This window comes from Octopus sinensis, unplaced genomic scaffold (genome assembly GCF_006345805.1).
Source record: "Octopus sinensis unplaced genomic scaffold, ASM634580v1 Contig16087, whole genome shotgun sequence".
NCBI lineage: Eukaryota > Metazoa > Mollusca > Cephalopoda > Octopoda > Octopodidae > Octopus > Octopus sinensis.
The window spans coordinates 4,640-19,574 of record NW_021834141.1 but is presented as its reverse complement, the minus strand read 5'-3'; the positions used below and the strand labels follow the sequence as shown (position 1 = coordinate 19,574).

Sequence of the window (14,935 nt, the reverse complement as noted above, 5' to 3'; positions counted from 1 at the left end):
GGTCGATCGCTCGATATATAAATTGCTAATTATTTTTTTTGTATTTAAATCATTGCAAAACTCATCCTCAAAGGAAATTGCAGCATTTAAATTATTATAAAAAAATATTTATCAATATTAAAGTAAGTATTTTTCACGTGTCTTGTTATGAGGTGTAACAAAAAGTCCAAATCATATAAATTTAATGCCAAATGGGAAAAAGACTATATTTTTACGATGCACATGGAAAAATGCACATGTATGCTATGCAATAAAATCATTTCATTACCAAAAAGGGGAAATCTGTCGGCATTTTAATTCTTTACATCCCGAGTTCAACAAACACTTTCCTTTAAATTCCTTATTACGGGAAGAGAAAGTTGAACAATTAAAAAAATCTTTTTTTTCACAACATACAATTTTGAAAAAGTTTATTAATTCGTCCAGATCTGCAACAATTGCATCATTGCGAGTGACTCGTCTCCTCGTAAAACACAAAAAACCTTTCACTGATGGGGAAATTTTAAAATCTTGTTTTTTGGAAGCTGCCGATTCACTATTTGATGGTATGAAAAATAAACAGGAAATTTCAAATTGCATCAAAGAGCTTCAGCTCTCAAAACAGTCAATTGTCAGAAGGGCTGAAAGCATTTCTGAAAATCTTCTTTCGCAGTTAAAAAAGGATCTTTACGCATGTTCGTGTTTTTCTCTACAGTTTGACGAATCAAACGATGCTATTGATATCGCCCAACTATGTGTATTTTCCCGTTTAATCTTCCATGATCTAACTGTCAAGGAAGAGTTATTTGCTATTATACCTATGAAAGAAAGAACAACTGGTGAAAATATTTATAATTCTTTCAAAACGTTTTTGTTATCATTCGAATTATTACCGTTAATGAAGAAACTTGTATCCATAACAACAGATGGAGCCCCTGCAATGATTGGGAATCAAAATGGATTTATTGCATTTTGTCGGAAAGATGAACATTTTCCGAAATTTTTATCATATCATTGCATCATTCACCAACATGCATTATGTGGGAAAATGTTAAATTTCAACTATGTTATGGAGACAACAGTTAAAATTATTAATTCCATCCGAGCCAAGCCCCTACAAAGAAGATTATTTCGACTTTTTCTAGAACAAGTCGATGCAATCTATGGCGATCTACCTTTACATTGTGACATAAGATGGTTAAGCAAGGGATTAATTCTCAGTCGTTTCAGAGAATTATTATCATACATTAAAGAATTTTCTAAAGAAAACAACAAGAATTGGCATTTTCTTGAAAATCCTGTTTGGCTAATAAACTTGGCATTTTTAACCGATATTACCAGCAAACTGAATGAACTCAATTTAGAATTACAGGGAAAGAATAGATATATTATCGATATGATCAGTTCAATAAATGCTTTCATAATGAAGTTGGAATTATGGATATCTCAAATCAGAAAAGAAAATTTTACCCATTTTCCTAACATTGAAGATGAATTCACAAAACAACTTGTGAATAAAAATCATTATGTCAATGAATTTGCTATGGTACTAAAAAAATAATGAACGAGTTTAATAACAGATTTAGCGATTTCAAGAAAATTACTATATTATGCAGTTTCTTTGTTTCTCCGTTCATGGATGTAGACATCGAAAATATTTCAGAAGAATTTAGCAAGATTTTTGACGTTGATCGAAGAAAAAGTCAAATAGAAATTATAAATCTAAAAAATGACATCACTTTAAAATTACATTCAAATGTCAACATGTGGAAATTTATGTCTCAGGAAAAATATCCAATTTTGATTGATTCGTATCAACGAATTCTTTCATGCTTTGGAAGCACATATTTATCCGAAACATCATTTTCAAGTATGAAAATGATAAAATCTCAATACAGGACACGTTTAACGGATGACCATCTTGGGGATTGCATGAGAATAGCAATAAGCTTATACGAGCCAGAATTTGAAATAATCGCAAGTGAATTACAATGCCAAAAATCGCATTAATTTTTAATTGTAAAATAAAATTTTTGATATTAAAATATATAAGTCGATCTCCAAAAAATCGCAAAATGAAAAGTAGCTCGCCGGTGAAAAAGGTTGGCCACCCCTGTTATAAGGGGAAAAGATTTTGACAATTTATCTGTACTTTGCCAATTTGAAGTTGGTGTGCACACACAGACAGACACACACCATACCATTTTATTATTAAGACTATTTGATCGGGTTACATCAAATTACCCAAAAATTGTTCTCCTTCCTATAGGATTGACGAGTGACGCCGTCATAGTGATACACCACTGCGGAAGTGCAAGAATATGATAATCATTATGATAAGTACGAAAGCGACGACGATTTTTGTAATTAGTATCTAAAAGTAGACCAAATTCACATCAAGCGTTTTTTCATCTGTTGCTTATGACATGCGTAGTCGATCATTTGACACATCATACACTATTTCCGGAATGTTTTGTTCTTCAATTGAGACCATTGCACTAACACTAATTTTCAATCAAGTTCGACTTGGACTGAGGATCCTTTTCAATAGGTCAAATGCATTGGCCGAGAGGGTATGCACACTGTGCAAGAAATGGAAGGGAAGTAGTCAAATCATATATTTTTGATTGGGAAGCCAAGATCTAATTGATGAGTCGATACAAGTGCATCCATATTCAGACATTATAATTCCAACTTAATACCAATTGTGTACCAAGATTCCATATAAATTGGTTAAAAAAGATATTCTGGTTGCTTTGGATGCAAGGATTTCAAATTATGTATTGACTTGTCCTCCAAAGGATATAAATGAAATCAGGGATATTATTTATACAGGACAATGTGCATACGAAAATTTGGTTCTTGAAAATAAAATAAGAAGCTCTTGGAGGGAAAATATTGAGAAAAGAATTACTAAATTCAAAGAGAACCTCACTCTTCTTGCTAATTTCTCCAGTCTGAAATCCAAAAGTTAAAAGGACACGGCCCTGGACTTTATTTGCTCCTTTGGATATAAGAAGTCGAGAAAGGGAAAAATCACCAGAATATGTACGTTAATTGAAGATAGAATAAAACTCATCTATTGCCCCTCCTTCGGACAAGGTTCTCAGTCAACTACGTTCAAAACACCCTGCGGCACCGGAAGATCTATCAGAAATTCCTGAGTTGGTCACTGGTTCCGTTTGTAACGCATATTCCGTCACTATAAAAAGTCTCTTAATCGAATAAATGGGAGGAAATTGCATTTACTGGCTAGAAATATCTGCTGCTCTCAGTTCTTTCCCCCTCAGCAGCAGTTGTGGTATTGATGGTATGAAGCCCATCCATATCAAGGACCTTCTTTCTCCGGTAACTGCTGAGACGGGAAGACGCCTAATGTTGGCCGTCATGTGCATATGTACAAGAATTATCCCTGGTGAGATCTCTCCTTTCGCAAGGAATTTACTTTTCTCCGCAACTGGCTGTCAAAACGAATTCAATTCTATTCAACGAGATCATATATTAAAATTTGTCCGTAATCGTTTTCCTTCATTATATCCCATCGTACATCTATCATATGCGAGAGATTTTACTGTATGTGGAGAAATCAAAAAATAATTGTATTTGAAAAAAATAGAGAAATGATATCTCTGTGTTTAAAATTAGGGACAGGCTTGCCAGAAAAGCTAGAACCAACGCCATTAACGAAACTCGTTAGCGTTCTTTTAATGAATATTAAAAATAGAAAAATAAACTATAAAATACTAAAAATGATCAATATAGTGTAGAATAAAATAAATTTAATCGAAAAAAATTCATATGAATAGAGATTAATCAATTGATAAAATAGATACAAATTTTCTTGCAAAATAAATCTTATTCAGGATATTTTACAAATGGCCAATTTAATTAATCTTCAAACATATAAAAACGGTAATATTATAAAACAAAATATTGATAGGATGAAATAATAAAATAAGAATTAACAACAGAAATGCACACCACAAAAAAAAGAATATAACGTGCTTAACACGTTAATAATTTTTTTGTATTTAATTCTATAAATTAAGAAAATTAAAAAAATAAATAAAATTTAATATCTTAAGTCTGTTTAAACGTAGTTTCAGCCGTTTCACATTAGTGAGTACCTCCGCTGTACAAACATACTAATAATGGGCACACGTTCATTTATTCAGATCGATATATTATGGATATCGATATCTGGGAGTCCTGGAAGACAAAGGAAGCAATGTATTGAAGCATGAAGTTATGAAAAAAATTGCACAAAATGTAAAGAAGAGAATTGAAAGCTTAGTGAACACAAAGCTAAATGCAGAATCTATTCAAGGCAATTAATGAATATTCCCTATCACTTTACAATTACTATATTAGACTAATTGACATTGAGCCACACGAGTTTCAAGCCATTGATACCAAAGTTCGAAGAATTCTATCTAATTTACATGTTCATCTGAAACCTGCAAATAAGGAAAGATTATATATAAGCAGATCTAACTTGGAAGAGGACTTAATTCAATTGTCCATAAAAGTGAATGCATGTTATACCAATTTTTGACTGATCTTGAAAGAAAGTCTACAATGTGTCTCAGAAAGTCTGGAATCTTGCGGGTCTTGAAAATAAATAAAACACATATGGCCACCATCGCAAGATTTCTTACCTTCAAATACAATATTGAAGATCCTTCAGAATTGAATATAAACATAATCAAGGAGAATCAACAAAAGAATCTAATGAAGATTATTAAATCGAAGATGTTGCATTCCGTACTTTTCAAATGTTGTGAGGATCAGTATGTTGACATCAATATGTCTACGGAATGGCTAGTGAATAAAAACAACAGTCCGAGATCAGAAGCAATGTATTGTATTATTCAGGATCGTAATATATTTTTCAACGATAACGGGGGAATGTGCAATCATTGTAATCAAGCTAAAAAATATGTTGATCACATGTCTACAAGATGTAGCAGAATGCTAAACAGTGATTATACCAGAAGACATAATGAAGTTATAAGATGCATCCATTTGCATCTCTGCCACCAATATGGAATCAGGAAAACCAAAAGGTTAAAGTCACACACAGTCCAGTCGGTTAGCTTAAATCATAAAGTGGAGATAAGAGTGGAAACCACCTTGCAGACAGATGTTCATGTAAAAAACAATAGACGAGATATCTTTCTCCTTGATAAAACGAAATCACTCTAATTGAAGTTGGAATTACTTCCCACGCCATGTTAAAGCAAGTGGAAGTAGAAAAACTACATAAATATGATCTTCTTGCTGGAGAATTATCTCAAATCCATGGTGCGAAGGTAACGATAATCCCCATTGTCCTCACATGGGACGGGATAGTTTCTAAATTCTATAAGTCTTATATGGAAAGACTAAAGTTGGATGCTTCCACTAAATCGTAAATACAATCGCTGACGATTAAAAAGACATTGGAGAGCATGTTTGTTGAACATAAACATGGAGTGGAAATTGAAAAGCATGAGGAACAAGTTTCGAGGGCCACCAACCACCTCCTAAAATTGGCTAGAGAAACACCAGATTTGCCGGAAGATGTGTCTCATGTGTCATATGAAGTGTTAGAGGAAGGGAATACGCAGATCCACTGCAACGGTTCAAAAAGGAGGAGAATTGTACAGATTAGTTAGTTATTAGTAACTAAAAAATGATACTCCAACAAATAAACTTTTTTTAATTAAAAATCATGTGCCCCACTTAGAGGTTCCAGTAATTTCTAAATTTGGAAATTACCCCCATAAAAATTATATATTTTCCAAACTACCCTAAAAATAGAGATTTCTACAAATATAGAGGTTCCCCAAGCCAGAGAACTGCCCCAAATGAAGGTTATACTATATAACTTTTAAAAGGATAGATATACAATCAATCAATCTGCCACAATTTAACAGGTTTAGTCTACTACAGTGATTCTCCAGGTTCTTTACTCAGTGGCCTCAAATTTAAAAAAAATTACAAGGGCCGTAAATAATTTTTAATAATTATTTATTAACTGCATATTTTGGAAAAAGTAAGCCTTTCCATTGGGGCCGCAAGCTTTTCCATTGACCTCAATAATTAAATATTTTTCTTCCCAGATGTGTTAAAAAATCCTATTTTCATTGGAAAATTTTCGAAAACGTTTAGAATTTAACATCACAACAACAAATAAAAAAACGGGACAATTTTGTATCTATAAAATTTAAAAATATTAAATTAAAAAAATAGGCCCCTCAATTAGATCTTAGGGGCCGCACTTGAGAATCACTGGTCTACTATGTCAATAAACCGAATACTCCAATGTTAGCAAGGCCATGACTTGTACGATTTTTGAAATTCGATGCATTTTACACTGAATCGAAAAAATCGAGCATTCAAGTCTATTCAATAATATTTGAAAGACGTGAGATAAACATGCATTTTTATTTCTATTAAGTGAATGCAAAATATGAACTCAGTAATTGATGTTCCCAGAACTTCAAGACATACTCTTCTATTTAGAAAACTGAATATTTTGGTGAAATTGATTGCATCGGAAAAAACAAAAATGTCGTTCCGTAAGAACTGGGTGAATAATTTCAATATTTGTCGAATCATAAAATTGTCTTTTTCACTGCTGGGCAGCGATGTAAAAAATCTTAAATATTTCAATAAACTATGAACATCATAAAAACCAATCCACCCTTGTTCCAGTTAATAACCACATTTTGTAGCTGTTGACAGAAAAAGCTCTCCAATCAAGTTCATAATTTGGCTGTGATTTTTAGCTTGACTTATTTCATCCATATTCGACTAGAGAGTATGCCCAGTTACTGAATTATTAATCAAATTTACGTCTTCTGTCGTCAGGCTGAGCACTCCTTCATAACTAGCATAACATATAACATATAATTAAAATTTACGTGATTTGTTAATTTTTTATTACTTATATGAAGTTTGTAAAATTCCCTGCACATTGCGTATTCCACGAAATTCGAATTCTACGAGAAACAGTGCCTTCGGTCATTATCTCAGAAGGAAGTAGAAAGTCAGAAGAAAAGGTAGATTTATAATTGACAGATTCTTCTTTAAAGTCGAATTTGAAGCTAAGGTCAAAAAAAAGAATAATACCGGCAAACCGTCATTTGGTGGACTCTAAATATTTTAGAATGGTCATGTTGAGAATTAAGAGTTGGAATACTAGCAAAAGCTAAAATCTGAATGACTTTGACAAGAGCATCGTTCACATTAAATTCGGAAATATTTTTGAGACAAAATAACACTAGGAGTAGAACATTGACATGAACACATTTTAATATGCATTTGATGAGCTTGTGTCTTTGTTTAGTTCAGTTTTAAGATTTGTTTCGTCACTATAAAGAATTTCAAACAAAATCATTCCATGACATTTTATTTTCCAAATAGATAACTCCGTAGAGTAGTACAGATGTTTTATTTTTGGAGTCCTGCAACGATGGCGAAGCGACTCACAATGAAAAACAAATCGTTCAAATGATTATAGCAAAGTATGATAAATTTTCAAATAGAAGCTCAAAGATATATCCACTTCTAGTACTTTACATTTGTCACTTAAGACTGCTTAATTTGGAGATCCGACTCGTTATGATTAAATATTCATAACAAATAAACACTATCAGACGAAATATGGCTACTAAATATCTCCCTAACCTATAAGATTAGTGATAACTTGCTAATCCTTGTTGTTCAGAACATGGATGCATCCCGACAGCGTAATCGCAACACTACATATCCCCTACAAACAAAGAGAAAGAGTTCTAGGCAGCTTCTTTTGTGCATTCAAAAACAAATTCTCTTTAAAAGCGTGGATTTGACCACTGCTGGATTTAACCACTGCTTGAAATTAAAATAAATAATTTATTTTTTAAATTTTTTAATACAATTTTTAGCAAAAAATAAAATCAGACATAGCTCTTTTAAGTTTTTGACGAGTAGAATGTAATAATGGTCTGAAGACTACAAAAGAGAGTAGATGTACACCACGACTCCAACCATTTTTTATATCTGCAACGATGTTATTTGCAGATGTGTAGTACGGATGCCCATGCAGTCATCCTCTAATAATGCTTCGAGGCTAACAATTGGCATAGCATTCGGCCATGACTCACTATGTGGCACAACTGCCTGTCCTCAAAGACTCATAGGTAACGATACCCGGAGCAGCTGGCCTTGACTTTTATTACAATGAGTTTTTATTTTTACTTATCGCTAAATCCTTTTAGCTTCAATTACCTAGAAAGACTTTTTTAACTGTGAGTTCTTCTTTGTCAAAAAATGGAGGAAAATTTAAAGTTAGAAATAAATCGGCCGATTTGGGTCTTCATGACTTTTGCAACTGAGCATTCTCGCCTCTTGTAACTGATCGAGCGCCCATTGCAAGAACGTCGAATAGACACAACTTGCCTATAAACAGGTGTCGGAACTGTCATTCCTAAAATTTTAAAATCAAAGGCCGCAGCATATATCCCGAGTGCTTTTAGGATCTTTACAAGAATATATCTTTACTGGCTGATTAAGAAGACATACAGTGGAAGATCCTCTGATGTGAGGACTGTAGTCTGAGAGGATTTTGATAGCTCTAAAATTTGTCTGTGAATCAATTAGGCATAAATCCAGGGAGAATGAGATGCATGAGTAGTTTGGTGATTTGACGACCGGACATGTCGACGCATTAGAGTATTTTATAGAGAGAATCTTGACGATTTTAGTTGCTTTACGTTGCTGAGTTGCCGTGGAATTACAAATATGCTCATTATAAGCCAAGAAGTTGTCTGTTAATATTTATTTGAGGAATGTTCGGAAATTGTGGAAAATGATTTGAGGCATCTTTAAATTTCTGCCGACTTGGTTAAAAAAGAGATTTTAAAATTTGCCCGGATTGTATGATTTATTCAAAAATATACACCAAAGTCGTCTAAAAAATATGAATTTTATTTAAAAAATCAATAATAATTCTTAATCTTTCAATATTTGTTTTTAAATGGAAAACCTAAAAAAAGTTGTAAAATGTAAAAAAATTGATATTGATTGGGAAAATTGGTGTTGTGGGTTTTTCAAAATTTTTTGTGACCTGCGAAGACAGGTGCTACATCTCTCATTTGATATTGCGACATATTTAAGACTGTTTAAGAAAGCCTTGTCATGATAACGGAAATGAATAAAATCTTTTATAACAATCAGATATTATAAATAGTAATATAAGCTTGAATTTCACTTTTTGATTTCCAAAACTCCAAAAAAAACTTTAAACTTTCGTATTGAGGATTCCCTTTAATCAGAATTCAATCCGAAACGATTAACACTGAATCCTTATGAAACATACACTAACAGCTCTTTACTTTAATATGATTTAAACTCTTTTTCTAATTAAACAGGTGAGAAAAGAACTAAAAATCAATGGAAAACCGGCGTTTTTAGTTAGACAGGTAAAACATCATTTTTCCCTGTTTTGTCGTAAGAAAACGTCTGTTCTCCACTTAATTGTAAGGAATAGCCAACAGTTTTTTCTTCTTTTTCTTTTTTAACCCCAATCTCTGAACCTGAAGACCCAGAGGACAGCATTCATTCGAAAACAGACACTCAAATCTACAAAAAACTTCAAAAAATGCCTCTAATCGACTAGTCTTTGTATAAACTATAACTAAATGGAGCCATTTGACACGAACTACCTGTTAAGTCTGTCTCCCCTAAGAAAATTCTTCTTATTTCACGTCTCCTTGGGGAAGTTGACATGCATGGATGTTCATAGTGTCATTAAACACGGCGAATAAAGGCTATGTCTGACTGTTTATCACGAAATGTATAGTTGAGTTTCTATAAGGAGTTGTGTTAACCTTGGAATCGAAAGTAACACGATACCAAAATACTTTTTATGAAAACTTAACAATCATTGTTACTGGCAACTTATATGACGACTGTAATATGAAAATCATGATTTTTGAAAATAATATTTTCGTCAAATTTTTTTATATATTTTGTTTTTATCGTCCAGCTGGGTGTTTTAATTTGTTCTTTGGACTGGATGTTTTAAACAAAATAAAGTAGTTGGAATAAAGATGATGACATTCCTCTCAATTTACGAATTACTCAACTTGACTCATATCGACTTACACCTGAGGAATTAAAAAAAATAATCAGACAAAAGAAAGTGGCCATTTCTCTTCATTTCAGGCTGATGCTGTCCTTGCATTCCAATTACGTAATCCAATTCACAACGGCCATGCACTACTCATGAAGCAGGCTTTGGAAGATATCAGAGCACGTGGATATTCGAATCCAATTCTTTTACTTCATCCTTTAGGTCATTCCCCCTTTTTAAACAAAATAAGGTGGTTGGACTAAAGATGACGACATTCCTCTCAATTTACGGATTACTCAACACGAGACCTGTATCGAAGAAGGCGTACTCGATCCCAAATCGTCAGTTTTGGCAATATTTCCGTCACCAATGATTTATGCAGGACCTAAAGAGGCAGTAGAGAGCTTTTATTTGAATAGGTCCAATGGCACTGTAGGAGTAGAATTGAAGCAGGGGTGACTTTCTACATTGTAGGGAGAGATCCTGCGGGAATCGGTCATCTCAAATGGATACAGACTTGTACGACCCATCTCATGGAGCTCGGGTAAACTTTAAAGTGAATTAATTTGAGGTTTTAAAAATGGCCCGATATTTGGGAGGAGTGGAAATACTCCCATTTAAAGTTGTGGCTTTTAACAAAGTCAAGATGAAAATGGACTTTTATGATTCTTCTCAGAGCGATGATTACATTTTTATTTCAGGGACTAAAATGAGACATTTTGCAAAAAACAAAATTAATCCTCCTGACGGATTTATGGCCCCGAAGGCATGGGAAATAATATCCCAGTATTATATAAATGAGTAAAACGAGTTTATTAATTAACCTAAATTAAAAAAAATTATTCATAAAGTTCATAGAGAACGTTATTAGTGACTGAGTAATACTCAGTGAGTATACTCGAGTTTTTTTGTGGAGGAAATTGAATAGTAAATATACTATAATTAAGATTTATTCAATTCTTTTTATTATATGTTATCACTCGTGCCTATGTCCAGACGATCATGATTAAAAAACTTTAGAGAGCATGCGTGCGGAATACAAACTCTTAGCTACGGCTGCGAATCATGTAATCAATGAACGACTGAGTGAAGAAAGCAGCCACCACGAGACATCAAAAGAACATGTAGAGGACACAAACGCTGTATCCCGGCCCATGAGTCTGTCAGAAGGAGGCGGATTGGAAGCAAAAAGAAGGAAGCCGGAAGCCAAATCATCATGATAAGATGTTTTTACACTTTAATTTACTAATTTGGCTTTAGTTTTACGGTTCTGGAATTTAATTTATATGTTGTCAAATATTGATGACGATAAATTTGTATCATAGCGTAATAAAACGCATATATTTAATTAGAACGTTTTTAATGTTCAATAATGCATAAAGACAATTCTCGACCATACGAATATTGGACTTATTGTGATGACCTACGAATGTTTATTCGACTTGTTCTTTATTTGGTTGGACTTGGTCTATTTTTGTATTATGGAATTTTATTTTTCCGTCGATACATTTAATTTATTCTGTTGATGAAAATTTTTAATTTTTTCTATTTACAATTTCTTATTATTAAGATTTTAAAACTATAGAAACTTTTGACGGAGTGGAATAAGTTTAAAATATTAATTTATAGATTTACATAATTAAGTAAAAGCTCTATTTGAAATATCAGGGACATTCACAGAAAAACTGCAGATGCTGTAAAGTTCAGATGTACCAGATTGACTTGTTTTAATTATAATTGTCAATGACCACTATTTCAAATGTTGTTTTCAATAGTTCAAAACTGTCGTTTAAACAAATACGACAGCCAGTCGAATCAAACAAATTAAAAATAGTAACTTGAATTACATTTCTGCATTTTTTTATTTTCTACAATGTTGACTTTGGTTTTTTATTTTCTTTCCATTGTATTAGATTGGCTCTTATTTTGAATTATGTCACTGTCCAGAGAACGAACACGCCAAAGAATGGAAACTTTTAAAAATGTTATTTATTTAAAATATGTCATTTATTTAAAATATGTCCATATAAAACATACCTTAATTTCTCTAAGTCTCATTTTGAATGGTTTTAGTGACTTTTGAGAAAATCATATGAACACCAAAACTACGCTCACCGTATTTGTAAAAATTTTTGAATAATAATCATATTGTTTATTATATTCTGAGAGTTTCCATTCTGATGGTTGGTAATAACCTATATGACGTAAAAATTGCTTCTTCAAATGGAAGAACTAAATCGTATTGATTGCATTCAAACTTTCTTCTTTTGACGGAATAATTCCAGAATCAGAAAGTTTTCTAGAATGTATCACTAATAACTTAACTTGTCTAAATTAAGTTCCTTACGCAATTTCAACGCTTTACTGAAATATTTCAATCCTCCATCGAGAATTTCTTTAATAATAGTGCTTTCTTCGCCGTAGGAAAGGAAGACCAACTGGACGATCTCAGCAACCCTTTTAAGGTAAGCCTTGAGAATGCAATCTTCTCTTAAGCTATTGAAAGCGTTGTGTAAATCGATCTTTACAGCTGCGTGGTAAGAGTTGAGTGCTCCGTTAGAGAAGAAAAGACTTTTGACAGTGTAAACTGCGGCTTCGCAACCGTTGGCGATCCTCAAAGAATGGATAAAGATTGAATAAAAATTAAATTAAAATGCTAAACCGCAAGAATAGTGCAAGTTGTCGAAATATGGTGCAGGTGTCAACGAATGGTTTACTCGTGAGCTTAAAACCCCGGAAATTCCTTCAGTTAAAAGGAATTGGGATAATATTTATTGTTCACACATACTTGAAACTATTCGCTCACACACCGAGTAGTTTAGTTGGCAAGTATTAATTGCGCTTGTCAACCACTGTCCTTCCACTCGGCGATTAATTTAAATTATACTTCTCTCTTTCTTAAATGTATGTTGAAAAATGAACACGCAGCCACAATTTAGTGCAGATATGAATTCACAAATAATTTATTCTCAAAAATAGTCAATATTGTCTGGCTGTATGGTTTAGTGCTGCAGTCTATCATAAATATAGGAAACATGTGCGATTCATTACGAGCTTGCTATACAAAGGTAAAGGCAAGCTTCATATTTTGTCGGTTTTATCGTTAATCAGATTTATTTACTTTAAAGATGAATAATTTTTTTTCAGATTTAAACAAAAATTTTACGTACACAAAGAAAAGTAACCTCCGAAAATACCATAATTTTTGTCATCATTTTTTCCATTTTTTTTATTTAACTCAAGAATCACCAACATTTAATTAGGGTAATTAATTAGGTGATTCCAACAATCCTCAAAATCCTTCTCAGCTTTTCCCGATGTTGGACTCTGAACCCAACGCAAGTGCGGGACGGGCGGGGAGCAGTTTTTGTGAGGAATTGAATCGGGTGATGTGCTTTTGGTTGTTAAGGTCTTTTGGCAGGTGGTCTTGTTGGATGGCTAAAAAACCCTTTCCATCTTTCTTAATAAGATGGTCAAGCGGAGTGTAGTCTCAATTTTAAGGCGGTCAGACCATGAGAGATTAATGCCCCATGCGGCGCAGGCATAGCCAATTGTTGGTTCGATGAATTGTTTGTAGATTGTGTCAAGAGCCGGGAACGGTGTCTTTAGTACGCCAAAAATCGATTTGATTAGTCCAATCTTTCTCTGACTGGATCCGATGGCCTTCTCTAAATGGGTAGTAAAACACGTGTGGGTGTCAAAAGTGACCCCCAGAATTTTAGGGTTCTTTGTGAATGGGATCTTTTCGTTGTCCAGAAAAAGATCAATAGTAAGGCTTCCAAGTCTCTTGTCCGACGTAAATAAGGTAGTGGACGATTTTTCGGGGGAGATTTTCATCCTGTTTTGATATAGCCGAGTTCGAATTTGTAACAAAAGATCTTGTGCTCTTTTGGAAGATTTCGAGAGGTCTTGATCACGTGATCCAATGAGTAGGTCGTCAGCGTAGGCAAGATTAATTGAGTCTTCCATTTCAGGGTTAGGAATGTCAGATAGGTATAAATTGAATAAAGGAGGAGAGAGGGAGGAGCCTTGGGGAACTCCATTTGGAAGTAATCCTGAGATTGATTTGATTCCATTCAGGAATACATGCCCTCTCCTTCCGCTGAGGAAATTCGAAAGCCAGAGTTTTATGTTCGAATCGATAAATAGGCCGAATATTTTTTGAGTCAGTATCTTTCTAGAGACCGAATCAAGGGCCTTCTGAAGATCGAGTGAGCATACAATTGATTTGAGATGAGGTCTAGTTGCAAAACCTTCCATTATAAACTGGGTTAATGTGGTTAGATGTGTCTAGGTAGAAAAATTACTCCTGAAGCCATGTTGGATGTGTGTAAGGGGAAGAATAGCCTGATCAAATCGAGAATTAGTTTTTCAAGAATCTTAGCAATTGGACATAAAGTGAAATGGGTCTATAGGAGGAGGGGACGTTCTTCGGTTGGCCCGGCTTGAGAATTGGGCGTATAAGAAAATTTTTCCATATATTTGGTATTTGATTCTGGTTAACAGAATAGTTGAAAATGTTTGTCACTGCATCAATTCCGATGGGACCAAAGTGCTTTAGCAAGGTTGTTGGAATCAAATCTGGTCTACAGGATAGGGATGATTTTGTACTGGTAATCACTGCTGCGACTTCAACAGGGGATATATAGGTGGGTGTGTTTGATTTATTTGGTTTATTGCTTACATAATATGAGTTTATCTTTAGGTGATTCTTGTGGCTGATTCCGGCGTAGAATTTAATGAGTTTACTCAATTCAGGTTGACTTTTCTGTTCTGAGTCTGTGCAATAGTTGGCGGGTCTAAACTTTTTGAGAGCGGTCCACGTGTGTTGGGCAGATTTTTCCTTTCCAAGCG

At 33.7% G+C, this 14,935-nt stretch overlaps 2 protein-coding genes across 2 annotated transcripts; both read left to right on the top strand.

Annotated features, from left to right (window-relative positions):
- The first annotated feature begins 547 nt into the window (after positions 1–547).
- On the top strand, positions 548–1,540 carry LOC115230656 (zinc finger BED domain-containing protein 5-like). The gene has a single exon (XM_029800795.1). The coding sequence runs from the start codon at positions 548–550 to the stop codon at positions 1,538–1,540; it is 993 nt and encodes a 330-aa protein (XP_029656655.1).
- A 74-nt stretch (positions 1,541–1,614) lies between these two features.
- LOC115230655 lies at positions 1,615–1,989 on the top strand. Its single transcript, XM_029800794.1, has one exon. The coding sequence runs from the start codon at positions 1,615–1,617 to the stop codon at positions 1,987–1,989; it is 375 nt and encodes a 124-aa protein (XP_029656654.1).
- Positions 1,990–14,935: the final 12,946 nt, after the last annotated feature.